Source organism: Elgaria multicarinata, chromosome 2 (genome assembly GCF_023053635.1).
Source record: "Elgaria multicarinata webbii isolate HBS135686 ecotype San Diego chromosome 2, rElgMul1.1.pri, whole genome shotgun sequence".
NCBI classification, from domain to species: domain Eukaryota; kingdom Metazoa; phylum Chordata; class Lepidosauria; order Squamata; family Anguidae; genus Elgaria; species Elgaria multicarinata.
In genome coordinates, this window is record NC_086172.1 from 127,222,549 (window position 1) to 127,250,428 (window position 27,880).

Consider the following 27,880-nt stretch of genomic DNA (forward strand, 5'->3'; position numbering starts at 1 on the left):
CTAGCTTCAGCACCAATGGCAGCATGCACGTGGTTCCTACCACTGGCAGCTACGAAGTTGCGCTTTCAGGAGCAAACCCCAAAGCAAGTGGAAACATTCATTTCCGGAAGGGCACAACCTGCTTCTTCCAGAAACAAGTGTTTCTGCTCGTTTCGGTAGTTGCCTCAAGAAATGCTACATTACCGCTGCCAGTATGCCCGGGCCACCCATGCAAGGGCACTGTTGGACACCTGTCTATGATTCCCAACCCTGCCATTAGGACTGGGTGAGGGAGAACAGGGGCTTCCACTCTAGCTCTGCCCCCTCCTTTGTCGTCTGCTGCCTCCATTGCTCTCTGTGAGTTGGAGTATGAAGCATCTGCCGTAGAAAGTCTGTTCTGCTTGTGTAGGCTGCCCAAATGGTTTAACACAAACTGGAGTTCCATATCACACGGGGAGTCTGCAGAATTAGAGCAGGCTGTCCGCTGTAGGTGGAAAGAGGCAGAAGATCTAGCACACTTGTTCCCTGCTCTCCCTCATGCAATTCTAATCACATGGGGGTTGGGATCAGATGCCTCAATAGTGTTAAGGTGGTCGCCACCAGATTAACAAAGGCTTATGTCTTGTCTGCCCGTTTTGACGATCGTGCTGTAGTAGTTTGCTAGGAGGTATCAAGGACTCCCTGATCCTAACACATCCCTGTGTGATCCTAAGTCACTCCCTGACTTAGAAGCAGGTCAGTTTATTTCAGAGGCACTGGCATTCATGGAGTCAGCTTGATCCAAAAGCTGCAGTGACTGTGGAAGCTTATGCTTGGATAGCTGCTTTAGGGTTCTGACTGGTTCTGACTGAAACCCAAAGCAGATCAACTGCCCCACTGACATTGGAGCCACCAACTTCCTTTGGCATTCCCAGTGCACATCAGAATGCCCAGGAAAACTTTCCTCTTTGCCCAGGCATATGGCGGCACATCTTAATCACCCACATGTTTAGGTTTTTTTAATGGTTTTTAATGCTTTATGTGTGTATGTTCTGTGTTTTAGAATTTTAAATTTTGTATACTCGTTTTTATCTTAATTTTAGAATTTCTGCAAACTGCCCAGAGAGCCCTGGCTATGGGGGCGGTATATAAGTGAAATAAATAAATAAATAAAATAAAATATATTATGATGCAAGGCATTTGAACCATAAAAATACAGTCAGGGACATGACTATAACACACAGTGCATACTTACTATGCCTTTAAGAATTGTTTTCTTTTTCTTTCATCAGATAACATTTCTGAACGTGCAGATAGACAGACACTGTTTAAAAATGTCTAAAGTAGCAGAAAGGTGAGAGTCCTGATTATATTTGTTGCTGCTGCTATGTTGTCATTCGTGTTGTTGCTGTTGTTGTTATGCTTCTCTGTTTTAAATACCATTTCTCTCTCCCAAATGATTAAATACAATATTTGCAAAAGGTAAAGATTTAGACTCATTGGCTTCATCCAGACTTTACATTCTCTGGTTTTCCAAACCATTTTAATTTTGGTGAAATAAGCCATCATGGTGTTTTTTTAAAAACTCCCATGACATGAGTTTTTTAAAAATTCCCATGACATGGTTATCCCATGATAACCATCATGGGTTAATTAAGCCATCATGGGTTAATGTGTCCTCCAAACCCATTCATACTCCCTCTCCCCACAGTGTGCTGATTTAATAGACTACTCCTGAATTTGTCAATCATTGAATCTTAGAATAGTAGTGTTGGAAGGGGCCTATAAGGCCATCAAGTCCAACCCCCTGCTCATTGCAGGAATCTACCTTAAAGCACAGTTTGATCCTGGTCTGCAATTCTGACTTGGAGGGTTTGCTCAGATCACAGTTTCTCTGTTCAGACTTCACTGCAAACTTTAGTTGGACAAACCAGGACATTTTCTGTTAAGCCAGCACACAAGGGGAGGAGGGACCGCAGGTGCACACACACTTACTCCCAGTCCTCTAGACCATGCTTTGAAGAACGTGATATTTGAATGCAACCGTGTAGTCTGGGCAATTGCAATTTTATTGTTTGACCTGACCAGCAGCGGGTCTTCCCAAACAGCCTTTAGCAGTTTCTGATATTCTCCTCTTGAGATGCAAAAAGAAGTATCAGTAAAAGCTGCTGCAAAGCACGAAAATGCCACTGTAAAGCTGAGTTGTCGTCGTCGTCCCCACCCCACCCCACACATGGCTTTACTTCATCATTAAAAAGATCTCTCCCTTTCCTGTTAAATATATTTTGATAGAAGAAAAATATTAAAAGATGAGATTTTGATTTCACCTCAGTCAATTATATATTTCTTGATATCAGTGGTTAAACTCATACTCGTACAGAATAAGGTGGCTTAGCTGGGATGTTACGCTAAACTATGGTTTAATGTTATCTGCACAAGCATCAGACTGTGCTCCCCTGTCCTCCTCTAGTGTGTGAGCCCAAGACTTGTACATGTAACTCTAACCCACAGTTTAGTGTTACCTATGAAAAGACTCACTGAGTGCATTAGGATGAAGTAGTTTAAATGTCTTTCAAGGTCATTTGACCTTAAAGTTGGAATGAAATGCTGAACGCAGCATTGCCAGATCTGTTGATTAGGAGGGAATCGTTATTGAATGGTAGCCTTTCAAAGCGAAGCCACAGTTTAATGGCTTATTGTTTCTGCTGGGAATGCAGCAGATTAGCAGATCATAACGCATGAAGACTTCTTTTCTGTGATCTGTGCAGCATTAATTCCCCAGACTATTTTTCCTCCTAGGAGTCTCCAAACAAATTTTCCAAAAGAGACCTTGGTTAGGAGAAGATAAAGAAAAGCAAGTTGCACTGTCAGCAAATAATAATACCATCCAAATTGCACTACTTGTCTGTGTGTCCTGAATTCCAAGGACAATTAGGGATTGGAATGCAAAATACCATGTTAAACAGTTTTTCTGTTGGTTTGGCTAAAGACACCCCCACCCCCAAAATGTTGACAGTGGTATGATAGAGACATTGTTACCCATGCTTTGATAAACAGAAGGTATAACTAGACGGACTTAACCTGTTTATTCCATGCCCCTAGGAACTGGCAGTTGTAACTGTAAAGGGAGCTAGAGATCTCCATCACACAGAATTTATTTATTTCCTTCCTTCCTTCCTTCCTTCCTTCCTTCCTTCCTTCTTTCCATCATTTGTATACTGTCAAATTAACAATGCCCTCTGGATGGTTAACAATAGAAGTTAAAAACCATAAAATCACCAGGATAGCCCCTTCCTCCACATCAAAATAAAATAATAATAATAATAATAATAATAATAATAATAATACCACAAAACAAACTAAAGAAGTAAATAAACAGCAGAACATTAACACAGCAAAGCTAAAAAATTGTAGATTCTAAAACTGTCTTAAACCAATATTAAAACAACTGGGAAAATAAAAGTACCTTGAGCCGAAAGACTATAATGTAGATACCAGGTGAGCCTCTCTAGGAAGGGGCTATAGCTCAGTGTGATAGAGCACATCCTTAGCATGCAGAAGGTACCTTGTTCAATCCCCGGCTTCTCCATGTGGGACAAAGAAAGAATCCTGCCTGAAACCGTGGGGAGCCGCTGCCAGTCAGTGTTGACAATACTGGGCTAGACTAATGGCCTGATTCTGTATAAGGCACTTTCCTATATGTTCCTATCCCTCGATTGGGGTGCTGCTACCACCAATAGGACCATTTCTCTGATAGCCCCCCACCGTACCTCATTTTTAGAACCTTCACCAAAGAACAATTTCCAGGATTCTTTCAAGGAAGTCATGCCAATTCAATTGGTATAAAACCAAAATGAGTTTGCAGAAAACTAGTATAAAAACAAAATGGGTTTACAGTTGTAGATAAGCATTGATATCAAGTGTGTGGCCAGCGAGTGTGATTCCGCTCACTAAACATGTGAGAGGGTTCATATGAGCACCTCAAGTCTGTGACTGCTGCCTTGCTCAGCATGTCAGTCCACTTAAAGATACAGGCCCCATTTCTGAGTAAGGGTGGCACTCCTGGAAGAAGAAGACCCTGGGAATCTCTGCCCATCCCCCTGTGTATGCTTTCACAAGTTCCAGGTAGAGTAAAGCTTAGATAGATAGATAGATAGATAGATAGATAGATAGATAGATAGATAGATAGATAGATAGTTCTGAGAGCCAGAACTGAGTCGCAGAGTTTATGGCCTCAGTTGTAAAGAGCTCAAAGGTAAATACCACATTCTGCTGAATACAGAAGGAGAATGTTTACAATTCAGCAGAGATGGGAAGCCGCTTGCTTTTTGTTTTTCACAGCATTGGCAGTCTTCTCCTTCCTTTCATCCCCCGTTCTTCATTACACTGCAAAACCAATGCTAGCTTTACAATTTGCCTGGTATGATGCACAGCCACTTCCTAATAGGCTCATCAAAATCCATGAAATGGCTCTGGAGTAAATAATCTGAACTGCCAATGCCGTTATTATTCACTTCTTGTGATGCTTGCACTTCCATTAGAAGACATTTTGAGTTTTGCAGATAATAGCACCCGATCGGGGTGGTTTTTTTAACCTCTTATTCCCTCCCCCCCCCCCTTGGCTTTGCTTCAGTTGCTGCTTATCTCTGACAGAGAAAGGCTTTTTCCTCCTCCAGCTCCTGATCCACAGTGGTCATGAAATGTAATTAATGAAATGAGATAAGACAGGGAGGGCCTAAGAACCCTCAGGCTTTATTGGTAGAACCTGCATTGGTTATGAAACAGTGTGATTCTAATGCCTTGTGATATAACAGCAACCTTCCTGTGACAGTCTCAAGAGAAACCTGTTCTCAACACCATCTGCATCATTTCTGATTTTCAAATGTATAGAAGCAATCGCTTAGCTGGGGAAAGAAACATTCAAGCGGAACAAGTAGCCAATGTTCTCCAAACTTTGATTCTTCTTCGTAGTTAAGATCCATGCATAGTCTAATAATTAGAGATGCAGATCCAATGTCAAAACATATTTTGGTTATATGTTGCAATGCATGTCCACATTTTACTAAGAGCATTTCTACACGAAGCTTTTATTGCAGACTTGTGATTGGCCACTCACAGAAGTTTGCGGGTCCTTTACACAACACTGTCAACCTCCAGGATGTCTCCTGCACTTTCCCCCTTTTATCCCACTTTAAAAAATATCAGAGATAAGCTGTAATAAAAATTAATGGCGCTGTATCGGCAGTATGAAATGCTGGCATTGCGCTGTAATTCAGCCACTAGACGATGCAGTTTCATTGAACGTATAGAGCATTGACAAGAAGGAAAGTTCTCAATTCCAAATCACATGTTCAACTTCTAAAGAAGCCCATTGTAAACCCAGAAAGACTTCAGAAGAAGAAAGTCCTGTAAGGGTGTGGGTTTTTTGCTTAATGTTGAGAAGCTCTAAATGGCACCAATTAGATGTGGATGCTATAAACCCCATTTCTGTGACTGTTAACATTCACTAGTGGGTTCTCAAATGTTTGCAGAATTTATCCAGGAATATCACTCTGCACAAATTTCTAACAATCACTAGAGGGTAAGCATGTTTGTCTGTTGCAGGAAAATCAACAAATTGTCTTGTGGCATCTTAAAGACTAACAAATTTTATTCTGGCATAAGCTTTCAATCACTATAGTCCACTTCATCAGACTCATGGAATATAGCAACAGTTTCAGGTAGATATACAGACCATTGCTGAAACAATGGTCCCCAAGTTGGTGTCCTCCAGATATGTTGGACTACAACATGCACAACTGGATGTTCAGAGAGGGGTTGGACAAATGTATGTGGACAAATTTAACAAGATATGGGATTGCCTTTGTTTCTCAACTATATATAAAGTATTGTTTTATTTGTATTGTTTTAATTTTGTTTTAATTTTTGTGAACTGTCTGAAGAGCTTCAGCTATTGGGCAGTATAAAAATTTAATAAATAAATAAATAAATAAATTTGTCTATAAAGTGAATTCCAAGTTTAAAACATGAGCATTTCTTTTTAAAAAAACCACTTTTGATATTTCATATAATATGCCCAATAATGGTCTCATGCCCTCAAAAAGATGAAATACTTTTATATAACCCAGCTGATGTTGTGACTGATCAGTTTAATATTATTTATTTATTTTTTGCATTTCTGTACCACCCATAAGCCAAAGCTCTCTGGGCGGTTCACAAAAATATTATCAAACATTTGAAATCAAATCAAATATATTTTTAAAAATCAGTAGATGTTGCAGTTTGCAAGATCTTGTACAAAAGCATTTTAAAAAAGAGCAAAGATCTGGCAAAAAAACCCACCTTTAATTTGCCATAAGGAGATCTAGTGAAGGCAATACGACTATTCAAAATACATAATCTTCATACGTTTATTATTTTAAGGGGAACAATGTAATAAGCAAAAGTCAATCACACACTTTTGGGTCATTGTTTTATATTGTACCTGCTGATTAATTTTCTCAGTAGAAAATTAAACAAGGCTTGACTCTAATAGAAATCATTGACATTTAAAAAGTGCTTAACTTTAGCTAGACCAGACCCAATTAGTTAGTTTTGTAATAGTTTTTGGTTGCTAATAATCATCTGCCTAACTACTGTTATTATTTTTGAAGAAATTGAAGCAGATGTTATAGCCTTGTGAGCCTTTATATACAGTAGTATTGGTTTCACCCCCACCCTAAATCTCATAAAAGGCAACATAGGCTTACTGCCAACACTTTACACCTAAACTGACTGCCTATATGCTGCCAGGCAAAATTGAAGGTTTTGGCACTCGTTTACAAACCCTTAAACACCTCAGGATCAGGATCTCCTGATCTCTGACCATAGAATCATAGAATCATAGAATAGCAGAGTTGGAAGGGGCCTACAAGGCCATCGAGTCCAACCCCCTGCTCAATGCAGGAATCCACCCTAAAGCATCCCTGACCAGTCTGCTTGGTTGCTGTGGTCATCAAGAAATACCCTCCTGGTGCTACCCAAGATTTCGAAGGTTCGATCCGTCATGGCTTTGAATAGGGCCTTTAGTGTACTAACAACAATCTCTGGAACTCCCCACCACTACCAATTACACACATGCTGGGTTTTTAGTGCCTACTTTTTCCAACTTGCATCCCCAGGAAGGTGCTCTGTCTTCTGTACATTGCTTAGAAATTTCTTTAATATGATTCATAAACATTGTTAAATGAACAAACAGAAAGGCATATATATATATATATATATATATATATATATATGAGCCTATTTAAAAAAAATTAAAGGCATGGCTCTCACTTATGTGCTTTTCTTATTTCCTGTTACAGTTTAATTACTTACTCAGATCAGTACATTGACTATGATCCTTTTCTAACTCCCACTGAACCTTCCAATCCCTGGATAAATGATGACAACGTGTTTTGGGACTTAGAAATAAGGTAAGAGAAAAACCCACTTCGTTGTACTGACAGTCTGCCTTATCCTTCTGGATTAAAATTGCACCGATCTATATTAAAGGGAGAGGAGGGACAGCAAAGCTCACTTTATCAGCCTTGCTGAGATCAAATGCCATTGGGCTCCTCCCTTCTCAGAACAGTCTCCCTAAGTGGCCATTCTGTGCTGTCATGGTAATAATTATTATTACTTATATAGTGCCATCTATATAGCCAGTGCTTTACAAAGAATGGGAAGACAGGTCCCTATCCAGAGGCATCTATGGGCTCATCTACACCAAGTTGAATATTGCACAATGAAAGCAGTATATAAAAGGCAAGAGCCGCACCAAGCAGGATATAGTGGTATGAAAGCGGTCTATGGTATGTGTCAATGGGCCCCAACCGTTGTCAGTGCACTTCAATACCACTGTAAAGCAGTAGTGTGGCTCCTGCCTTTTATATACTGCTTCCATAGTGCAATATCTTACTTGGTGTAGATGAGCCCTCTGTCTGCTGTTTTAGAACAGATCTATTAGGAAACACATTGTTTAATTAAATAGATTTTAGCTGTCTACATTGTTTTAATTTTTCTGTGTTAACATTTTTAGACTATTTTTATTATGCTGTACTTTGTTTTTTTATGAATTGTTGTAAATTGCCTAGAGAGCTTCGGCTATGGGAGGCCATAAAAATGAAAATAATGACAGCAATAATAACAACAACAACAACAACAACAATAATTTATGTAAGCATTAGTACCTGACAATGCAATCCTATGTATGTCTACTCAGAAGTAAGCCCTGTTGCATTTAGTGGAGCTTACTCCCAGGTAAATGTATATAGAATTGCCACCTAAATTTGCTTATTTTCCTCTTCCCCCCACATTCCTCCCCCCACCTTTTGTCTCATGTTTATATTTGCACAGCACATTGACTGCATTGCTAGAGAGGGGGTGCATAAATGTAGGAAATACTTATATATACCTATACAGACATCCATAATTGGTATAAGCTGGATCCAGAGATTGCATGGGGGGAATTCCACTCGAAGAATGCTCTCACTGACAGAAGGGGGATAGGTGATCCCCTGCAGCCCCGAGCATAGCTGGTTACAGTGGTGAGGGCAACTGGTGAAGATCACCTTCCCTGCTTCTGTCAGGGAGAGCCTTTGCCAGATGAAAGACCCCTTGCATTTGTGGAAAAACAATTCTGGATCCATGCCAAAATGTATAAATTAAATTATACTTATGTCATATACATTTTATTTATATGAAATTTTGAATAGGAAAATCCTACACTTTTTCCTCTTTTGGTTTGGTTTAAAGGCAGTATGTAGTTGACGTTAGAATCACTTCTACGACATATTGCCAGATTGAAAGTGAAAAGGTGTGAGACTTCCTAGTTGCAATTTCCTGAATGTAAAATTATACCTCCCACATATGCAACACACACATATCAATATATCAAGAATTTGTAGTTTTTCAGATAAGAAATTCTTGAGGAAAAGGAGCCAAGATCCTTTTTAAAAAAGTGGTTACATTCTTAGATTTTCAGTTAAATACATAAAACTGACATTGAAAACCATACTATTAGCAATATGGAACAAACCTAGTCCAAATATTGGGGATAGAAATGTGCTTTCTTGGGCTACAGAGTGGCTCTCTTAAAATTATAAACAAGTGTTTCTCTTTGATCCCAGCTTTTTAGCCATAGCACCACCTAGCTTATCTTTTTCTGACATTTTGACAGGGCAACAAATCATCAGTTTTCATACATACAGATTTCTCCATTCTCTGAAGTCCAAGGGATGTGTGGTGTGTGTCATCCCCCCCATTTAATTTAAATTGTCACTAGGAGCTCAGTGGCGAACTTTTTTGAATTAAACTATCTTGGAGAAATGTTTGAAGACTTGTCAAGGAAACACCGGGCTGATGTTTATCTTTCCTCTGTATCCTTTCAATAGCAAAGACCCTTCTCAGCACCGGGTCAAAAGATGGGGCTTCTCTATAGATGAGGTGTTGAAAGATCCAGTGGGGCGTGACCAGTTTCTTCGGTTTTTGGAATCGGAATTCAGTTCTGAAAACCTCAGGTAAAGGCTTATAGAGGTGTAGTGCTCAAAAGGTTATAGCACTCTCTCAGGCGAAGAGCTCACCGGTGACAAGAGTAAATTAGCATGGCAGCTGAGAGTGTCTCTGTCTAAAAGTCAGATTAATATTAGCCAGTAAGGAATTTGCCAGATAATCCATCCAGAAAAAAATAACGTTAGATATAGAAGATTCACATGGTGACTGCGGGAATCATGTGAGAACCCGATTATTTGCAATTCCCGTCACATGTTGGATTTCTCCCTTATATTAATATCCTTCAAAGAGAAGGGAAACATTCCCATGATAAGATTGTCACCACATTAATGGTTCTCTCGCACCCTCCCTTTGAAGGTAGTTGTCAGCACAGGTGTTTATTGTAACAAGGTGTTTTTAAGATGTCAGGCAAGATGGTTGAAAGACTTCAAAGGACTCTGATCTGACAAACTCCTGCAATGCATTTTCAGCAAATAATGTTCATAAAGAGTCTTTGGCGATGCTGCAACGGGCACGGCCCATGGTCACCTTTAAGCACAGATGCACATTCAAGTCTCATTGAAAGGTTTACATGCACATACCTCTGACCAGGATTGTGGCCTCAGGGAGATGCAGCTGAAAAAGCAATTTAACAGGCGGTTTATTTTCTATGCATTCAGCGTATAGCGTTCCAGTCATGGGACTGGGTACTACAAACCTGACACAGGCCGTTTCTCTATTGATTTCCCTGCGGCACCTTCTTTACTGTTATCACAACTGTGTCATAAGAGATTCATAGTCTGGCTCTCTCCACTGGCCAGCAGCAGGTCTTCTGGTGGTGTCTTTGCAGAGAGAATGTATGCAGTAGATCATCTGGCCTCTTTTTCAGTTTAATAGGAACTCTACAACAAAAGGTTTCTGGGGTATAAGCACAGGCATTGCTTATACCAAACTCTTTCCTCCAAACCTCCTCCAATTCCTCTCTGATTTCTTGATTTGTTTCTTGCTCTTTCATTCACCTGCACCTGTGCAGATATAGAGTGTCATCACACAGGGGGAAATCGTGTTTCCTTACCATCGCTTCTCCACCCCCACTTCTGTCCTTCCTTCCTTCCTCTTTCCTCCCGGAGAGGAAAGAGGAAGTAAACAAAGACCACATGGCCTATTCAGGGGGCATTTTTATCATGCCGCTTTTCCTGCACACAGCAGGAGATCACGGCACATTCCATTTAAAAAAATAATAGTCAGATTAAAAGGGGTCTATTTTGTGACACAAACATGAGCGGAAGGAGTGGGAGGTGTGTGGGAAGCGGACAACGTCATCTAAAGGACACATGAAGTGGGCAGTAGCGAGTGTGCAATAAAACGCTTGTCTGATGACACCCATATATGTAGACATGGTCACATTCCCCAAAAGAGCAACTTAGGAGGTATTGTTGGTAAAAAGTTAGTAACCCTCCCCCCTTTTCTACCTAATTTGAATGCGCTGAATTAAAAAATGTTGTTTACCAAGCTCAATTTTGTTATTGTTTTATTTTAATTTTTTTTAAAAAATGAAGTAGCATCTGAAATTGATCTTTTTTCTTGATTACAGTTTAATTTTGCCACATTAATATTTATTGCTCAGTGGAAGAAAGTAAAATAGTTCTACATAGTTTATCAAATCATTTTCAAGTAAATGTAACTCCAGGTTGTATGTATCATGAGGCCTGTTGCTTCATGGTTTGAAACAAAGGAGAGGGAGGCACAGAATGAAGTGCACAAACAGGGGAGACAGTATCTCAAAGTGCTGTATTTATTGAGTCCAGTTTAAAATGCCCAACACGTTTCAGACAAAGTCCTTCCTCAGATGTAATCTAATGTCTAAGAATTCTGGCTAGGTCTCACTAGAAACAGAGTCCTAGCCAGAATTAGACATTAGATTACACCTGAGGAAGGATTTTGTCCAAAGTGCATTGGGCCTCTTAAACTGGACTCAATAAATAAGACACTTTGAGACATACTCCAGGTTCACGCGCCACTTGAAAGTTGAAATAATTTTAATGTCGGAGGTGATAATGTTACTCATTCATGCAAGCACCTGCTTTAGTTCTGCATTTGCATGCTGTGATGCATTGCATTTTCCCTTTCATACAACAACATTTGTTTGATCTCCATCCAGTGGAGCATCAACATGTGATGAGTTCTTCATAAGCATCAAGTATCTCAGGCAGTGACATTAGCTTTGGGATACATTTTCCATACCTCTATTTCAGGCTGGAGAAGTATGGAGAGAGAGAGGGAGGGAGGGAGGGGGAGAGAGAGAGAGAGAGAGAGAGAGAGACTGACTAGCTCAAGGCAGCCATGCAATTTGGCCCACTGTTAGTAGTGGTGGGGCTGAGGCCAGATGGGATTCCCAGTCAAAGTTGTAATAAATATTTTTGTCCATGCCATTTTCTAAGGGGCAAGCAAACATGGAATATTACAAGTTGCTTGCCTCTGCACCATGGACTAATAATGAGCTCTCTGCATGTGGAATTTTATTGCACCCGTTGTTGGAGGCAATGCTGCAGGTGACCGACATTTGCCAAATAAAACTGGTCTTGCCTTATCGCAAATGCCTTCATTTGGATGACTACACTTTCAGACAAATTTCTCAGCTGACTTGTAAGTTTCATGGTTAAGATCATGTTTACCTAGATTGATAAGAAGGCCATGATCTGAGCAAGTAGTTCTCTTGCCACGTCCAGCAATGTGGGATGCCGTATCACAGCCTGTGATTGCATGAAATGGAATTATGTCAGCCAGATCTTCTACTGAATGGAACAGCTTGTCAGAGGTGGTATGCTCAGGAATATACATAGGCTTTGCTGATGTGCCAGATTTCATCCACAGCCTCTCACAAGTCATTCTCATGAAAGAGAATGAATCCCTAGCAGTACAAGAACATCAGTGTCATGTGCTGATAACAGCGCTGGCATTTGCATGGATGCACTGCAGTACAATTCTTGTATGCACTTGTATCCACAGTGGAAGACTTCACTGTGTTTTCTCCTTTGAACGCTTGAGAAACAATGATAGTCTTGTTCTCAAGTACCTGGAGTATCAGTTGTTATGAAATGGAACATGCAAGATCAGTCCCATTGTCTGGGAGAGTCAAGAAATTTGGCCAGTTAGTTGGAAGTGGAACGTTTCTGCCTTCAACAAAACTCCAAATTGACTTAAGTCCTTTTGATCATTTCTGTCTTGTTCCTACTTTGATAGAATCTGACCTATATCTATTATTTATTTATTTATTTATTTATTTATTACATTTATATACCGCCCAATAGCCGAAGCTCTCTGGGCGGTTTACAAAAGTTAAAAACAGTGAACATTAAAAAGTTTACAAAATTTAAAACCATCAAAACCATAAAAACAACAGTATAAAACCAAATGTAATGTCAGTTCTGTCGAGATGCTGACCACTGTGAAATACAGATTCCACAAAATTGTCATCCAGGTCACCAAAAGTGCTGCTGCAGAGGTTTTCCCTTCTGCCATCACACATGCCTGTCCGTTTAATCATAAGACATGAGGTACCTTCATGTATGACTTGAGAAGGAAAAAGGATATTGTTTCTTAAGGTATCTCCAAGGACTGATTTGTTTTCTGCTCTGAGGAAGTTCTGTGAGCACCATTGACCTTGGCATCAGTTTGTGTTGCAACATTTTATTTTATTTTTATTGTATTTCTACTGCTCCTGCAGCTTCATGGGCCATGATGAAGCAGTGGCAGATGTTCTGATCAGCATTTATGGTGACTTCCTTCTGCACCATGTAAAGACATGCAAGTGCTGACTCTTTTATCTTCTTTAATGGAGCATGGAATTTAATTTGCAAAGCTCCCTCTGTTGGCACCATGAATCTTTCCCAAACAAAGGCATTCAGCTTGTAGGAAGTTCTTCTTCACATAGCACACCGTTAAACTATGGAATTCACTACCACAAGATGTGGTGATGGCCACCAGTTTGGATGCCTTTAAAAGGGGGTTGGATAAATTCATAGAGGAAAAGGCTATCAATGGCTACTAGCCCTGATGGCTATGTGCCACCTCCAGTATCTGAGGCAGTAAACCTATATACACCAGTTGCTGGGGAACATGGGTGGGAGGGTGCTGTTGCACCATGTCCTGCTTTGTTGGTCCCTGGCCAGCAGCTGGTTGACCACTGTGTGAACAGAGTGCTGGACTAGATGGACCCTCGGTCTAATCCAGCATGGCAGTTCTTATGTTCTTAATTGCTTCTGACCCAGTTATTCAGTACTGAACAGGCTCTTGCATTGCCTCTGTAGCCATATTCATTGTTGCAATAGCATGAAGAGTTGTAATGGGAGAGGCAGGAAAAAAATACATTGAATCTTTCCAAAGTCTACATTCATCAAGATGATCTCTTGGCAACGACAACGGACTGAGTTCTAAAGCCGCTGCATTGTTCAAACTCATAAAAGTAAAGCTCGTGATGACAAATAAGGTTGAAAATCTGACAGCAGCGTTTCCTAATCAGATACAGAATATGAGCTACAATTGGTTTATGTTTCAATTTGTTTCCAATTAAATTGATTGTTTTAATTGGTTGAAACAATTAGGATGCAATCCTGAGCATATTTAGACAGAAGAATGTTCTACAATTCCCAGCATTCCCCAACCAGCTGGCTGGGAAATGCTGGGAACTGAGGACTTTTTTCTGTCTAAACGTTCATAGAATTCATTGGTTTCTTTCTCCAAAGCCTCCAAAGAACTATTGTTTTGTCTCACAGTAGGAAGTGCAAAAGTTGCATCACCATCTAAGACAACGTCAATTTTATATAAATTTAGTTATGTGTAATTAAGTATGGCAGTTAGCTTCCCACTCTCTTAGCCTTCCCCAACCTCACGCTTTCTGGATGTATTGGCTAAAACTCCCAGCATGCCCCAGCCATACTGGGAGTTGGGGAAGGCTCTGGGGCTTCCAGAAGAACATATTCAACTGTCCATTTTCCAAACTAGATAAGGAGAATGACTACTAGTTGTTGATAGCACAAGAGTCAGGAATGAAATAAGCTACCAAAGTAAGAAGGATGGGTGAAAGGGCAAGTGGTGACATTGTGCAGGAGCAACATCTTCTCTCAGTGCCTCAGACTTTTTAGAGGGACAGGTACAATCTCTGGATAAGAGCTGGACACACACACCCTCCATCTAGCGCAAATGGGCAGCATCCTTAGTAGACCTCTGGCAGTACATTTGGGTGCTAATAGTTGAAATCCAGTGGGACGCTAGCAGAATTCTGCCACTGCAATGGGACTTTCTCCCCCTCTCCTCCCCACTGCAGCCTTCTGTGTCATCCCCAAATTTGTTTCATGGCTGCTCCTAGCCCTCCAGAGCAGATTTTAAGGGTGTGCAGGGGGTGAGGGGGAACCCCTGAGAGAGAAGCAATTCCCTCAGCAGAAATGAATCCAACCCTTTGTCCTTAGAGAATCCGATTTTCAGCCTTTGTTACTGAGTGCTTCCCAAGGGCCACTGGTTCCTGAAGAGAGCAGGGCTTACCACAAAACTCTGGTTTCCGTGACTTTGCGTGAGGCCCCTGGGGCATTGCTTTGCTTCATTGATTTGTATGGGATGTGGCTGTGCTGCAGCAGCCACAGCTACAAACTGTGGCTGTCATGATAGCGCCCTTGCAGCAAGAGCTAACATTTCTTGCATGGCTGGCCGTCTTCATAAGCATCCATGGGAGTAGCAAAGGGCAAAGGAAGACGGACAGGGTTAGAACAGGCAACAGTCGATGGATCTCAGTGGCAATTGGAGGATGAACATGAGCCTGGGAGCCTTGGAGGTGCCATGTAAATGGCTGAGCAACAGCCACAGCTAGTAAAGGCCCCAGCTGTGCTGAGAGTAATGGAAGCAAAGCAGTGGAGCAATTATGGGAGTGCAGTGATGTTGGATAAAGGAAGGCCTCATTGTAACTCAGCAGCCCATAGAAGTGGTTCTGGGGGTTCCAGAATCCTAAGGGAGGAAGAGGCTATTTCCGTATTTTGCCGATGGCAGTGAAATGCCCAAGGCCAGCCCTGAGGGGGAGAATCACCAGCTGTCTGCCAATTCTTCCTCCATAAGAGATTTCTGTGTGCTCAAGCCGACCAAGGAAATCTGTAGGATGCCGCAATTAGAACTCCCTCTTCTTTTTATCTAAGAGTGAGTTAATTCCTTAGCCTTGAAATAAAGCATGTGTGAATACTGAGGAGAGGGGCATTTGGGAAGTACAGAAGCAGAGACATTAAGGCCCAGTGCTAGGAAAGAGGGTTCACACAAATGAAAGGTTGGAGCACAAGATGGGTCTGGGGGTTTCCATTAGGATTGCTAAATTCCCTTAATTTAAGATACATCATTGTTTGTTTCATTGCTTATTCTCATGAACAATGTTGTAAAAATTAAAAATGCCTTTGAATCAGAATACCTAAGGTATGGACATACATAGTCATAGTCAACACTGGAATATCGGTGCTTCAGCACCCTTAAACTGCTTTCCACCACCACCACCACCAATTCCCCTCATTCTAAATCCCTGAACACGCCACTCCAGTCCAATGTATGCATCACCCTTGCCTGATACGGCTTTAGTTGCAATTCTCTCTCCTTCACCACAGTATGCTTAGGAGAAGAACAGGGAAGGACGGCTGGCACATACCCGGGTTACAGCATGGTAGATGAAAAGCTGGGGATCAGCTTGCTGAGAGACTCCGTGAGGGCAGTAGGCCAGGCGGACTGCAACTCTTGTTGCTTCTCAGTGGCTCCATACCTGTTGCCTAGGGATGTGTGAAATTCATTAAATCCGTTCCATCATTGTTTCACGGATTGTCAAACGTCTTCTGTTCCGTCATCCACTCATTGATGAAATCAGATTCCATGGACTTGTGAACCCCAAAAGTGTTAAAAAAAATCCCACAAGTACATAGAATTTGTGCAACTCAGAAAAATATGGTCCACTGTAGAATCTGCAGGTTGGATTCATAGAATTCAGAAACAATTTGATTCCATTGTGGATTTCTTTGACATCCCTACTGTGACCCTATCATATTCAGCCACTGAATACTGCTGATGGAGGAAGAGATAATCGCAAACATACGACTCTGGCCAGCTATAAGCAGCAGTCTAGCTGAGCATTGAGAATTTGGGATTTCACCAGCAGTACCTTTAAAGCTGCCTAACTCACCCTAGATCTTACCCACTGGGACGCTTGGCAGTTAACTCCTCTTCAATATAAGGGTAATTCCTGTTTATCCTGTTTATCTGAGCTCTCCTAGTTTTGAAATGGTTAGTTATGATGTACAACAAGTGCTAAATGTAAGATAGCCCCATCAACATGCTGTAATTGTAACTGGGGTAAGCCATAATGCTGTTTCAATGTCAGTCATTTATTTGTTTAAAACAGAAGATCAGCACAAAAATGTAAAAGGGCCAATTAGCAGTACAAAAAAACAGCAAAGGTGACCAAAAAAATTGCACATTGGCATCCAAATGTATGCACTATGCCCTGATATAAAATGATCACTCAGCACAATGCAGAAATAGGCAGTACATTTTCAGCAGCTACAGCAAACAAATATTTGCCTAAATCAGCCAGCAACCCCTCACTCTCACCCCACTGGATCTTATCAGAGACAGACAGCCAAATACTGCTCCTAATCAGACTCTTTCCTCGGTACCTTATAGAATGGACAGCACAAAACAAAACCACAAATGGGTCAGTTTGATAACCTTTACGCTGTAAGACAAAGAAGAGAGGCTGGAAGTTTCAAGGAGCTGAAATAAGTTTGCGATTAGTACTAAATCCTGCAATCTCTTGGCCGCTAGAGGGTGCAGGTGCTCTATAGGCACTTGTTTCCGCAAAATTTGTGGGGAAATCTTTGACATCACATCATACAGAAAGGAGCCCGATATCCCATGGACTTGGTGAAGAAGCAAAAGCAGGACTTTTGCAGAACTGTTGCTACCCACCAGTGTTCACGAGTTGTACTGGAAAATGTGGAACTTGAAATTATGTATGAAAAGAAGTCCATGCACCTCAGAATTGCAAGACAAGTGAAATCTGAGCATGCTCTATTTCCAGCCTGCAACAGATGCAGTGCCGTGAGCCACACTGTGTGAACAGGATCTGAATAGCAACCAACCAGACAATAGCTCAGTTAGTAATTTTTGTGAACTGCCCAGAGAGCTTCGGCTATTGGGGAGTATAAAAATGTAATACTAAATAAATACATAAATACATAAGCCATTTTTCGTCTGTAATTTTAATACAGAAGCTTTAATTTAAAAACAACAACAACAACACACACACACACACACGGTTCTCTTTCACTTTTTTCATACTACATTAATAGTAGTGTTAATGCTTGGTAGCTTGTGATGCCAGATTGGAACTGATGTGGCTAATAAGCACTTCTACATCCCCAAAACTTAAGCACATGCTTGATGCTCCTATGGAAATCAGTGGGACTTCATGCTTACTTTTGGATGGACTCAGTCTATTCTTGGAATATAGCATATGTGAGATTAATCCCCTATGAACTCATTCACAGGACGTATGCCATATGAGCTACATATTTACATACTGTTTTCAAGAGCGCTTGTGTAAGAATCACTCATAGCAGAGACCCTCTCAGTGGAAAATGCAGTCTGTGGATTGGAGCCAATGGTGGCCATTTCCAGTGGAATGCAAAGCTATTGGAATAGATTTGTCCTATCACCTGCAGCCAGCCATATACCCCCGCCCCCCCCAAAATATGTTCCAGAAGATTGGGCAACCCACTAGAGCAGATTTAGGGTTGCACGGGAGGATGCAGTGAGGAGAAGAGCAAGGGGGGAATTCTATTCCACAAGTAGAGGTCTGCTCACACTATGGTCCTGTTCAGAAGACACCTTAAACCACAGCAAAAAGCCTTATTCACCATGTTTAAAGCTGTGGTTTAAGGTGTCTTCTGAACAGGGCCAATGTTGGATTTCCCCAACCTGTGAATTCTCCCTACCCCTCACTCAACACTGTGAATTTTCCCTCCCACTCACAGAGGTATTTGTATATTTAAAAAAAACTTTTTGGAAGGTGTGCTTTCAAAACAACTATTAGAATAATTTGGAACAAAGGAAAATGTTCTCCCTTCCAGGTGATATAAATAGCACCACATGGTTATCTTCAGGAGACACTCAGCAGTGGTCATATAAGAGGGTGATATTAAATAGAACATATTTCTGCCACATTCTGATTTGCTTTGACTATTGTTCTCACAAATAGTTCCACTGGGTTCGATGACTTGAATGTCTTTGTGGAGGCTACAAAATTAGGCTCATTGAATTCAAAGGAAACAGTCCACAGAGGGCAGTCTATCACTTCATGTTGTATTAAAGTAAACATTAAATATGCGCTGGGTACATAGATGCTTCTTGAGAGGAGGGCAAAAGCAGAAGACAAAGCATAGTGCTGTGGTGTTTCCATGTGTCCTCATCCACATGGTTAATGTTCATGTGTACAGGAGGATCACATGTTTTGGGGGGTCTTTAACTAAGAGTCATGGCATGCCACAGGAAGGTTACACATAGCAAGGGGAATTAGCTGTCAGACAATGGACTAGAGCTTAGCATCAAGAATGTACAGTTTTATTAAAGAACAAAACAAATTGATTAATATGCGAGGTCATGTCAGAAATGAAAGGTTGTTTACGCAGGCAGCATTCAGCTTGGACTGGGAATTCTTTGGTTAATTCTAAGGGGAGGTAGGGAAAGGATGAGCCTATTGCCAAATAGGAGGAGGGCAACAGGTTCACAGATACGCATACACATCCTACGTGGGTTAGAGAGGGAGAGATCAGGATATAAATAGCACTCTTGGCAGCATGGTTATCTTACTGAAAGAGATTGGGGTTGAATAGAGTTAGAGGAAGACATATATTACCTCTCATAGAGCAGAGGAAAGGGGGGCTTCTTCTGAGGAATGCTCAGAAGATCATTCTTGGCACCAGGACAAGATGATCCTTGGCACGAGGGGGCTGTCTATATGCGGAGAAAGCCCCACAATGGCTGTGGATCTGTGCTGCATCGGTTAGACAACACAAGTGCAGCTTCGCAGCCACCACGGGGCTTCCCTGTGATGCTGCAGTTTGAAAAAGTTGGGGATTTACCCCAACTTTTTCAAACTGAACGCCATTAGTGTGGTGTTTCTGCCATCTGACGTCAACCTGGAGCAGGGCCCAGTGGAAGGCAACCAGGAATTGGTCCCCTTCCACCGGGAAGAGGGGGTGGTGGCTCCAGTACCTGGATGGTCACCCAGAAACCCCACACTCCCTCCTCAGTTTTGCCACCCCAGGAGAGGGAAAGCGCTGGGTTTGAGAGGGAAGCAACACTGATCCAGCGCCGTGAAGACAGCCCCCCGGACACCATGGTTGCTTCTATGGTTGGGGCCTGAGGGAAAAGGGAGCCCTGTCAAGTCCCTTTAGTAGCCTTTTTGCTGGTGAAGGCTTGACGGGGGAACATGGGCACTGCCAAGTCTTGCATTCCCCATGGATCCCCAATTAAACCAAACGTAAAATAACAGAAAAGGGAGAAGGGTGTATTGGGTGACAGAGGGAGCCCTGGCTCATGTTTATGTTGGCCTTCCCAAAGCCACACATTGACTGAACACTTTAAGTCCTTGTAGGTTTCTCTTGTTGTTTACCTGAGGGAGGGTTTTTCCCCCCAAGCTCAAAGAGCTGAGTCATACCCTTCATGCTAGTGGGAATGTTGCTAGGTTGATACTTAAAAAGAGCACGGCTGAGCTCCTCAGTAACTGGCTTTCTCTTTGAACCGAGACCTTCTGTTGTAGACATCATTGCTGATAACAATCAGCATGATATTTGATTAGTAACAAGTACAACTCAATTTATGATTGTTGCTAGTATTAAAATCTGAGAAACAGATTTCCTTCTTTTTACAGAAACCTGTGATGGTATTTGCTATTTGTAAATGTTTTCTTTTTGGTTGTTTATTTGAGATCTGTGTCCTCTTTGTCTCGGTTGCTGTAATCCTCAGTCACAGCGGTGCCTGTTGTCTTAGGTTTACATTATGTCCTGCCTGCCCCTGTCACAACCGTGTGCTGTCTGGAATGAGAATGCCATGATGAATGTTTTCCTCTGGCTACGCGTCCTTTTCCTCAGGCTGTTCTGCCTTTACAGAACAGGGCAGCCTCTGAAATAGCTGTGCAGATTTGTCCTATTTGCGGAGGGTTTTCCATACCTGATACCACCCTGAACTGTCACCATTTTCACTCCTTACCCCATTGAGTCTGCAAACAGAACCTCAGTGGAAGTTCATTTTATTTGTTTATTTCATTTATACCCTGCCTTTCGACTAAAAATAGTGTTCAAGGCAACCAATAATAGTATGATAAAAATGTAACACAATCAAAACATAACCACATCACTGAAAACAATCAGTTAAAACAACTGTTTTATATTGTTTTATAATATTTTATTGTATGTTTATTTATTGCCTATTGTATACTTTTGTATTTTTTTTATCTTGTATGTCACTTCAAGAGGGTTCTACTCATAAAGGTGGCCTAAAATAAATTTAAATAAATATAATAAATTAATTAATTAAAAGCACACTAAAATACCGACATTAAAAAGAAACAACTAATAAACAGCACCCCTTTGGGGACCCTCTTTTTCATACAGTTTACTTATCACATTACACACTCATGAGGTTACATGATGGTGTATTTAGCCTAGGTTAAATGCCTGTTGTTTTGATTTCAGGCCCTCATAATGGGTCTACATAAACTGTGGGTCCCAAGAGTGGGCTGCGCTGCAGTTGATTGTTGGGGTGCTCCATTTCTTGAATGGCTTCTCCTCCTTGCTCTTTCTTTTTGGTTGCCATGGCTATGGAGGAGGAGAACCGGAATGGACAGTCAATCAAACTACAGGCGGTTTTGAAAGGCAACTGTGGCACAGCCCAACAGAGCTTGTCACAGATGGCTTTCATGCCGCTTGCTGGTTTGAGAGATTATTAAGAACAGGAAGTAGCAGCATATAGAAACTGTTCCTTGTATGTGTGTATGTACTAAAAGAGAAATCTTTGCAAGCTTCGGCCAAATGTCGTAACTAAGTGGGAAATATATTTTTCAGTAGCAACATGGCTCAGGTTCATGGTTAGAGAAACAAAGAACTCTCATTGGAGAATAAGGAGAGAGGGTCATCTGGTGGACTGATCTGGCTCTTTGACCGCCTGCATTACTTAAGCTGCTCTTAAAAGCATTACCATCCAGATATACGCAGCATAGAAGCCTCCAATGAGTTATCATCAAGAGGTGATTGCATACGGTTCACACATATGCAATCACCTCTTGGTGACTCACATGTGTGAATGATCCATTACAGATCAAATACCACACACCATATTTTCTTATCTCCTTGCATACAATAGCGATGGGTGAGAATTTTGTTTTTGCCAACGGAGCATGCAAGCATGCCCAGTTTGAAGCCTCGAATGAAGGCGCGAGCCCATGTCTGCTAAAAATGTTTGTTAATTGCTACACATGGGCTTGCATTTGATTTGCACAACTTTTCTAGTTGGAGTTGGCGCACATTTCCCACTGCAGGCTGAAATCCCCACTTGTTAGGGTATATGTGCAAATTTGGGGGGATTTGCGCAAATTTCACATTCAATTGCTGCTCGATTTCTACAGTTTTCCTTTTTGCACAGAGAAAGCAGCAATCGCAAACGTGAACAGAAAAGTTTTTTTTAAAAAAAATTCAGAAGTTTTATCATGAATAAAGACATTTTACGTATGAGACTTTAATCCACAATGTTTTTAATCAGTTCTTAATACGAATGTAAAATCTATGTTACTTGCAGTGTAGATTCATTTTCTGTTCTGAATTTTCTCCCACATTAACAGCATCTATATGTGATACAAAAAGTGATCAAATGCCCTGCAAATGCAAAAGTATTAAGAGATCCATTTTCCTAGTGAGTTTTGGTTCTTTCAGACTATATTAAATGCCAATGCATTAGTGCAGTTTGCTTGCATTTAATATAATCTGAATATTGGCTATACAAAATATCAGCTGCTGTGCCATAAATCAGCAGTACAAAATGAGCAGCCAAGTGGCTGCATAAGACAAGACCTGAAATGTGCCTCCCATAGCTGCCCTGGTGCTGTGGCTACCTAATTCCCTCCCTCAGAAGCATCCATTCTCAACCATATTTGCTCTTTCTCTAGTGCTGCCAGAAGGGAGGAAAGAGTGATGCCTATCAAGATTGTTGGAATGTGTGCGCACACATATATAAGTATGTCTGAATCCCAAGCCAACATCAGATGTGGCCCTTGGGGTCAAAACGGTTGTTCATCCCTGCTGTAAATAGATTAACTATTTGATTTTCTCCACCTCTTCCTCCTCCTTTTGCCTCAATACAGGTTTTGGTTGGCTGTCCAAGATCTCAAAAAACAACCATTGCAAGATGTAGCTACCAGAGTGGAAGATATCTGGCAAGAGTTCCTAGCTCCTGGGGCCCAGAGTGCCATCAACCTGGACTCTCACAGCTATGAGATAACCAGCCAAAATGTCAAAGACCCAGGGAGGTACACATATGAAGATGCACAGGTTCGGATTTGGGTGTCCTTCCTAATAGTGCATTAGAACAAAAGAGTAGATGTAACATTTGAATTTCAGGTTGGGCAAGAATTTCAGGTTGGGCAAGAAGAATGGGTGCTTTTAAAGGTTAGTCAGTGGCAGAAATACAAGAGCTGGTTACATTTTGAAATTATTCTCTATTGGATTTGCAACCAAACCTAGCTAATTAACAGAATCCACAAGGCTTTGGATGTATTTGTTCCTTATCATGAAAAAGAAAGGGCTTCTATTTGGAAAACCATTGATCCTCCACCCCACTGCTTAGGGTGACCATATGAAAAGGAGGACAGGGCTCCTGTATCTTTAACAGTTGCATAGAAAAGGAAATTTCAGCAGGTGTTATTTGTATATATGGAGAACCTAGTGAAATTCCGTCTTCATCACAACATCGACCATGGTATCCTTCTGGGCCGCCTTGCTGGGATGGGTCTTGGAGGCACTGTTTTACAGTGGCTCCATTCCTTCCTGGATGGACGGACCCAGAAGGTGGTACTGGGGGACTCCTGTTCGACTCCTTGGCCATTGGCCTGTGGAGTCCCTCAGGGCTCTGTTTTGTCTCCCATGCTATTTAACATATACATGAAACCGTTGGGAGAGGTTATCCGGAGTTGTGGGGTGCGGTGCCACCAGTACGCTGATGACACCCAACTCTACTACTCCTTTCCACCCAATTCCAAGGAAGCAGTTTCTGTGCTAAACCGCTGTTTGTTGGCAGTAATGGATTGGATGAGGGTGAACAAATTGAAGCTTAATCCAGATAAGACAGAGGTGCTCCTGGTCAGTCGAAAGGCAGATCAGGGAATAGGGATTCAGCTTGTGTTGGATGGGGTTACACTCCCCCTGAAGACGCAGGTCCGCAGCTTGGGTGTACATCTGGATTCAGCCCTGAGCCTGGATGCCCAGGTTTCGGTGGTGGCCAGGAGTTCATTTGTACAGTTAAAGCTAGTGCGCCAGCTGCGCCCGTTCCTAGAGATGTCGGGCCTGGCCACGGTGACACATGCCTTAGTTACATCCCAATTGGATTACTGTAACGCGCTCTACGTGGGGCTGCCTTTGAAGAGTGTTCGGAAACTCCAGCTGGTTCAAAGAGCTGCAGCCGGATTGTTGACCGGGGCTGGTTACAGGGAGCACACAACTCCCCTGTTAAAACAGCTCCACTGGCTTCCAGTCTGTTTCCGGGCACAATTCAAAGTGCTGGTTATGACCTATAAAGCTCTATATGGTTCGGGTCCAGGTTATTTGAAAGAACGTATTCTCCCTTATGAGCCTGCCCGTGCTTTGAGATCTTCTGGAGAAGGCCTTCTTTCAGTCCCACCATCTTCACAGGTGCGCTTGGTGGGAACATGGGAGAGGGCCTTCTCGGTGGCTGCTCCGGTGCTCTGGAACTCTCTTCCTGGGGAAGCTAGGCTGGCTCCCTCCTTGATGGGCTTTCGGAAGCAGGCTAAAACTTTTTTGTTCAAGCAGGCCTTTGGAGAATAATCCAGCCCTCCATCTATGTTAATGTTTTATAATTTTGTTGTGTATTTTTTAATTGTTTATGGTTTTGTTTCCCTCCCCCCCCCATGTATATTTTAAACTTTGTAAGGCCGCCTTGAGGCCCAGCATTGGGCAAAAGGCGGGATACAAATAATAATAATAATAATAATAATAACAACAACAACAACAACAACAACAACAACAACAACAACAGTTAAAGGTGCAGGAGCTATACTAGAGTGGCCAGATTTAAAAGAGGGCAGGGCACCTGCAGCTTTAATCGTTGTGATGAAGAGGAAATTTCACCAGGTTCTCCATATATACAAATGACACCTGCTGAAATTTCCTTTTCAATACAACTGTTAAAGATACAGGAGCCCTGTCCTACTTTTCATATGGTCACCCTACCACTGCTGGGGCACTTCTCTATACCCCTTAATGTTTGAAATTGCTCATAGCAGGACCTATGAGCTTGTCCTTCTTTAGCAGAAGATGCCAGTGCAAAGATATTATTATGACATGTCACATTTTCTGAGGCTGAACCTTGGCACTGAGCATAGATTTCAAGAGGGAGACCCGGCACGCCCTGGCTCAAATTAAGCCCTAAGTTCCCACAAGAGTACACACACACACACCACATTCCTGTGCGGTAAGCCAGGCATAATTAGCTCAAAAAAAACACTGGTGTGGTAGGAAAGATCGGAGAGTATTATATTAAAACTGCAGGGTGAGAAAGAGAATAAACAATGTGAAAATCCTTGGATAGGAGGGGACAAAATGTTTCATTGTACATTGTTGATTTTTAACGTTAGCCCTCCAGTAAACTGCAGGCAACTTACGTTTAGCCCTAGATATACCAGTGTAGAATATTCATGTTATGAAAGATCAGGAACGTGCTTGTCTGTCTGCTTTGCCTGAAACCTGCTCATTGGACATCGTGCTTGAATAGAGGCCTGCACATGTAGAATCCAATGTCAGTAGATCCAATCCACATGGTCATTATCTTGAGTTTGGTGGGTATGTATTTCCAGATTGAGCCTATGCATTCAGGGGCTGCACTTTACATGAGCAACACTGTATGGAGTAGTATCTAGAAAGAGAGCAGGCAGGCACAGCTGTTCTCTCTTTCTCTCTAGGCAACACTATGGGCCCAGTCCACCCTGCTGTGTTGTCTAGACAGGTGAGCATGGAGGGGGGCTTAGGAGAGTGCTGCTTCCTCTTGTTTACACACCTCCCTACTCCCCACCCCTCATCCCAGAAATAGCAGCGTTCGAAGGAGGGGGGAGGCTCGAGGGGGTGTTCTGGCTGGGGGGCGTCCCCCGTGCTATTTTTTAGCTTTGCTGCAGGGCAGAGAAAGGAGGGGAGGTTGCCATTTACTGTTTGATCACCTCTTCCCCTTCAAAACAAAAGTGGCAGTGATAAGCACCCTTTTTCAAATACATCATACGCTTTCAGAAACTTGAACCACGTATTGTCCTATGGAGTTTATTCATAGAAGCAGAGTTCTGATCCCACTTAGGGAATTTAATTGGACATCTCAGATTCACATACGTATCTCTGTTGCAAGCAGCCACAATTTCTACTGTGCATTTAAGTCATTATCACCGTATGCATGGAGCAGCAGGTACAATGGGATGAATTTCAGTAAATAGATACTTATACCTGCCACAAAAAAGGATCTGCATAGAAAAACTAAAGTAATAATTGCAGACTTATGTAGAGGTGAGGGTGTGATTCGTTTGGTTCACATTTTAATGCAAACTTATCTAATATTGCACCTTCAGTTCACTAGGTGAACAGAAACTCTATTATCCATCAAGTTTCACACTTATTCAAATGTTGCAGTAGAGTTCTCTACTCGAAGAATGCAAACATAGACAAAATAATGTTCAAAAATGCATTATAGTAGGAAATCTGCTTGCAAAAAATGTGTATATTAGGCAAAAATGTACACAAAAATGCATGTATTCTGACAAATGTGCCCAAAATGCTTTTGAATTTTCATGTGAACTTTTTAAAAAATCTCAAAGTTTGGGATGAAACAAAGTAAAGACTGGATAAATTCTCAAAAGTTTGAGATCAGCTGAATTTAACACTGGAAAAATGAGAAACTGAGAGAAATCAAAACTGACAGATCTGCCTTTAGCCTTATGCATGGCAGGTGCGTATGCTTTGCAAATCCATGCCTGTTTGATTAGGAACATATCAAAACATAAACAGTGTAGCTACGTCAAGAGGGCCAGGAAGACCTGAGGTTTGGAAGCAGGCAGAAATCCAGGGCTGGGTGAGATTCAGAAATGATCTTACAGGCTCAAAGGAAAGGACAGGGCAAAGGAAAGGAGAAGAGAAACAAGCGTATAGTACAGGCAGGATCATAGATATAGGTAGAGGTTTAAGCAAATCCAAGCAAAAGGTGTTAATCAGGAAATTCACAGTTTCTTCTTGCTTCCTTTTCTAGGCACCTCTGGGTGACTGGAGCCCAGGGATATTAAAGGCGCAATGCTGTGCAGGTTTAGAGGGGTGGGGGGAGTCCTACCACTCCCAGCATTTTTTTCTGTCTAAACATGCATAGGATTGTGCCCTAAGTAACTTTAGCTCTGCTTGCAGTTCAAGGCAGCAGAGGCCGGAGGAGTGTTTAGGTGGAAACAAAGCCTTACCACTTGATAGCAAAAGCAACTATTTATCCCGTACCGATTATAATGACAGCCATTGTTGAGTGATTGAATTGGTGTTTTCTTTCAGTATGGGAAGCAAAGGGCTGAATCATTCCTGCCACTTCTGAAGGCCACCACGCCCATAAGAACACAGATGGTTTTTAAGCATGCACAGTAAAATAGGATTTCCCCAAAATGCATGAGAGAGAAATGCATCATTCGAGAGGTTAATCTGTACCGTCGGCTCAGAGGCAGCGCAACTGTGGCTTTATGATATACAATCCATCTCCTTAGTGGGCTTAAAACAACACACACTGAGCATTACAAGTCTCCCACCCCGATAAACAGACCTACGGCAAGCCCAGATGGTAGATCAGTTCTGAGAATTACACCGCAGCCAAAGCACACACCCACAATGAGGTTTTGCCCTGGCTTTCATGGAATATAGCTCCACATCTCTTATACTTCCGCATATGTTTTTCACTTAAAACTCCCCAAAGACCTGACAAAATATATCATCGTGCTGACACTTTCTGGAATGTAGCCTACTGTACTGACAAGTTATTGTTGTAATGTCGAATGTTTGCTATTGTAGGCTGCTTGAAGAAAGCCACATCCTGTCCCTTAACT

At 41.8% G+C, this 27,880-nt stretch overlaps 1 protein-coding gene across 1 annotated transcript in view; it reads left to right on the forward strand.

Annotated features, from left to right (window-relative positions):
* The window catches only part of RGS6 (regulator of G protein signaling 6), a gene marked incomplete at its 3' end in the record, with an annotated part of 266,689 nt that overhangs the window by 223,178 nt on the left and 15,631 nt on the right, over positions 1–27,880 (forward strand). Inside the window, exons 12-15 of the mRNA XM_063117616.1 lie at positions 1,251–1,312; positions 7,302–7,412; positions 9,372–9,497; positions 22,904–23,090. Of these exons, the coding sequence (XP_062973686.1) occupies positions 1,251–1,312; positions 7,302–7,412; positions 9,372–9,497; positions 22,904–23,090 (486 nt within the window). The remainder of the gene's footprint in view (positions 1–1,250; positions 1,313–7,301; positions 7,413–9,371; positions 9,498–22,903; positions 23,091–27,880) is intronic.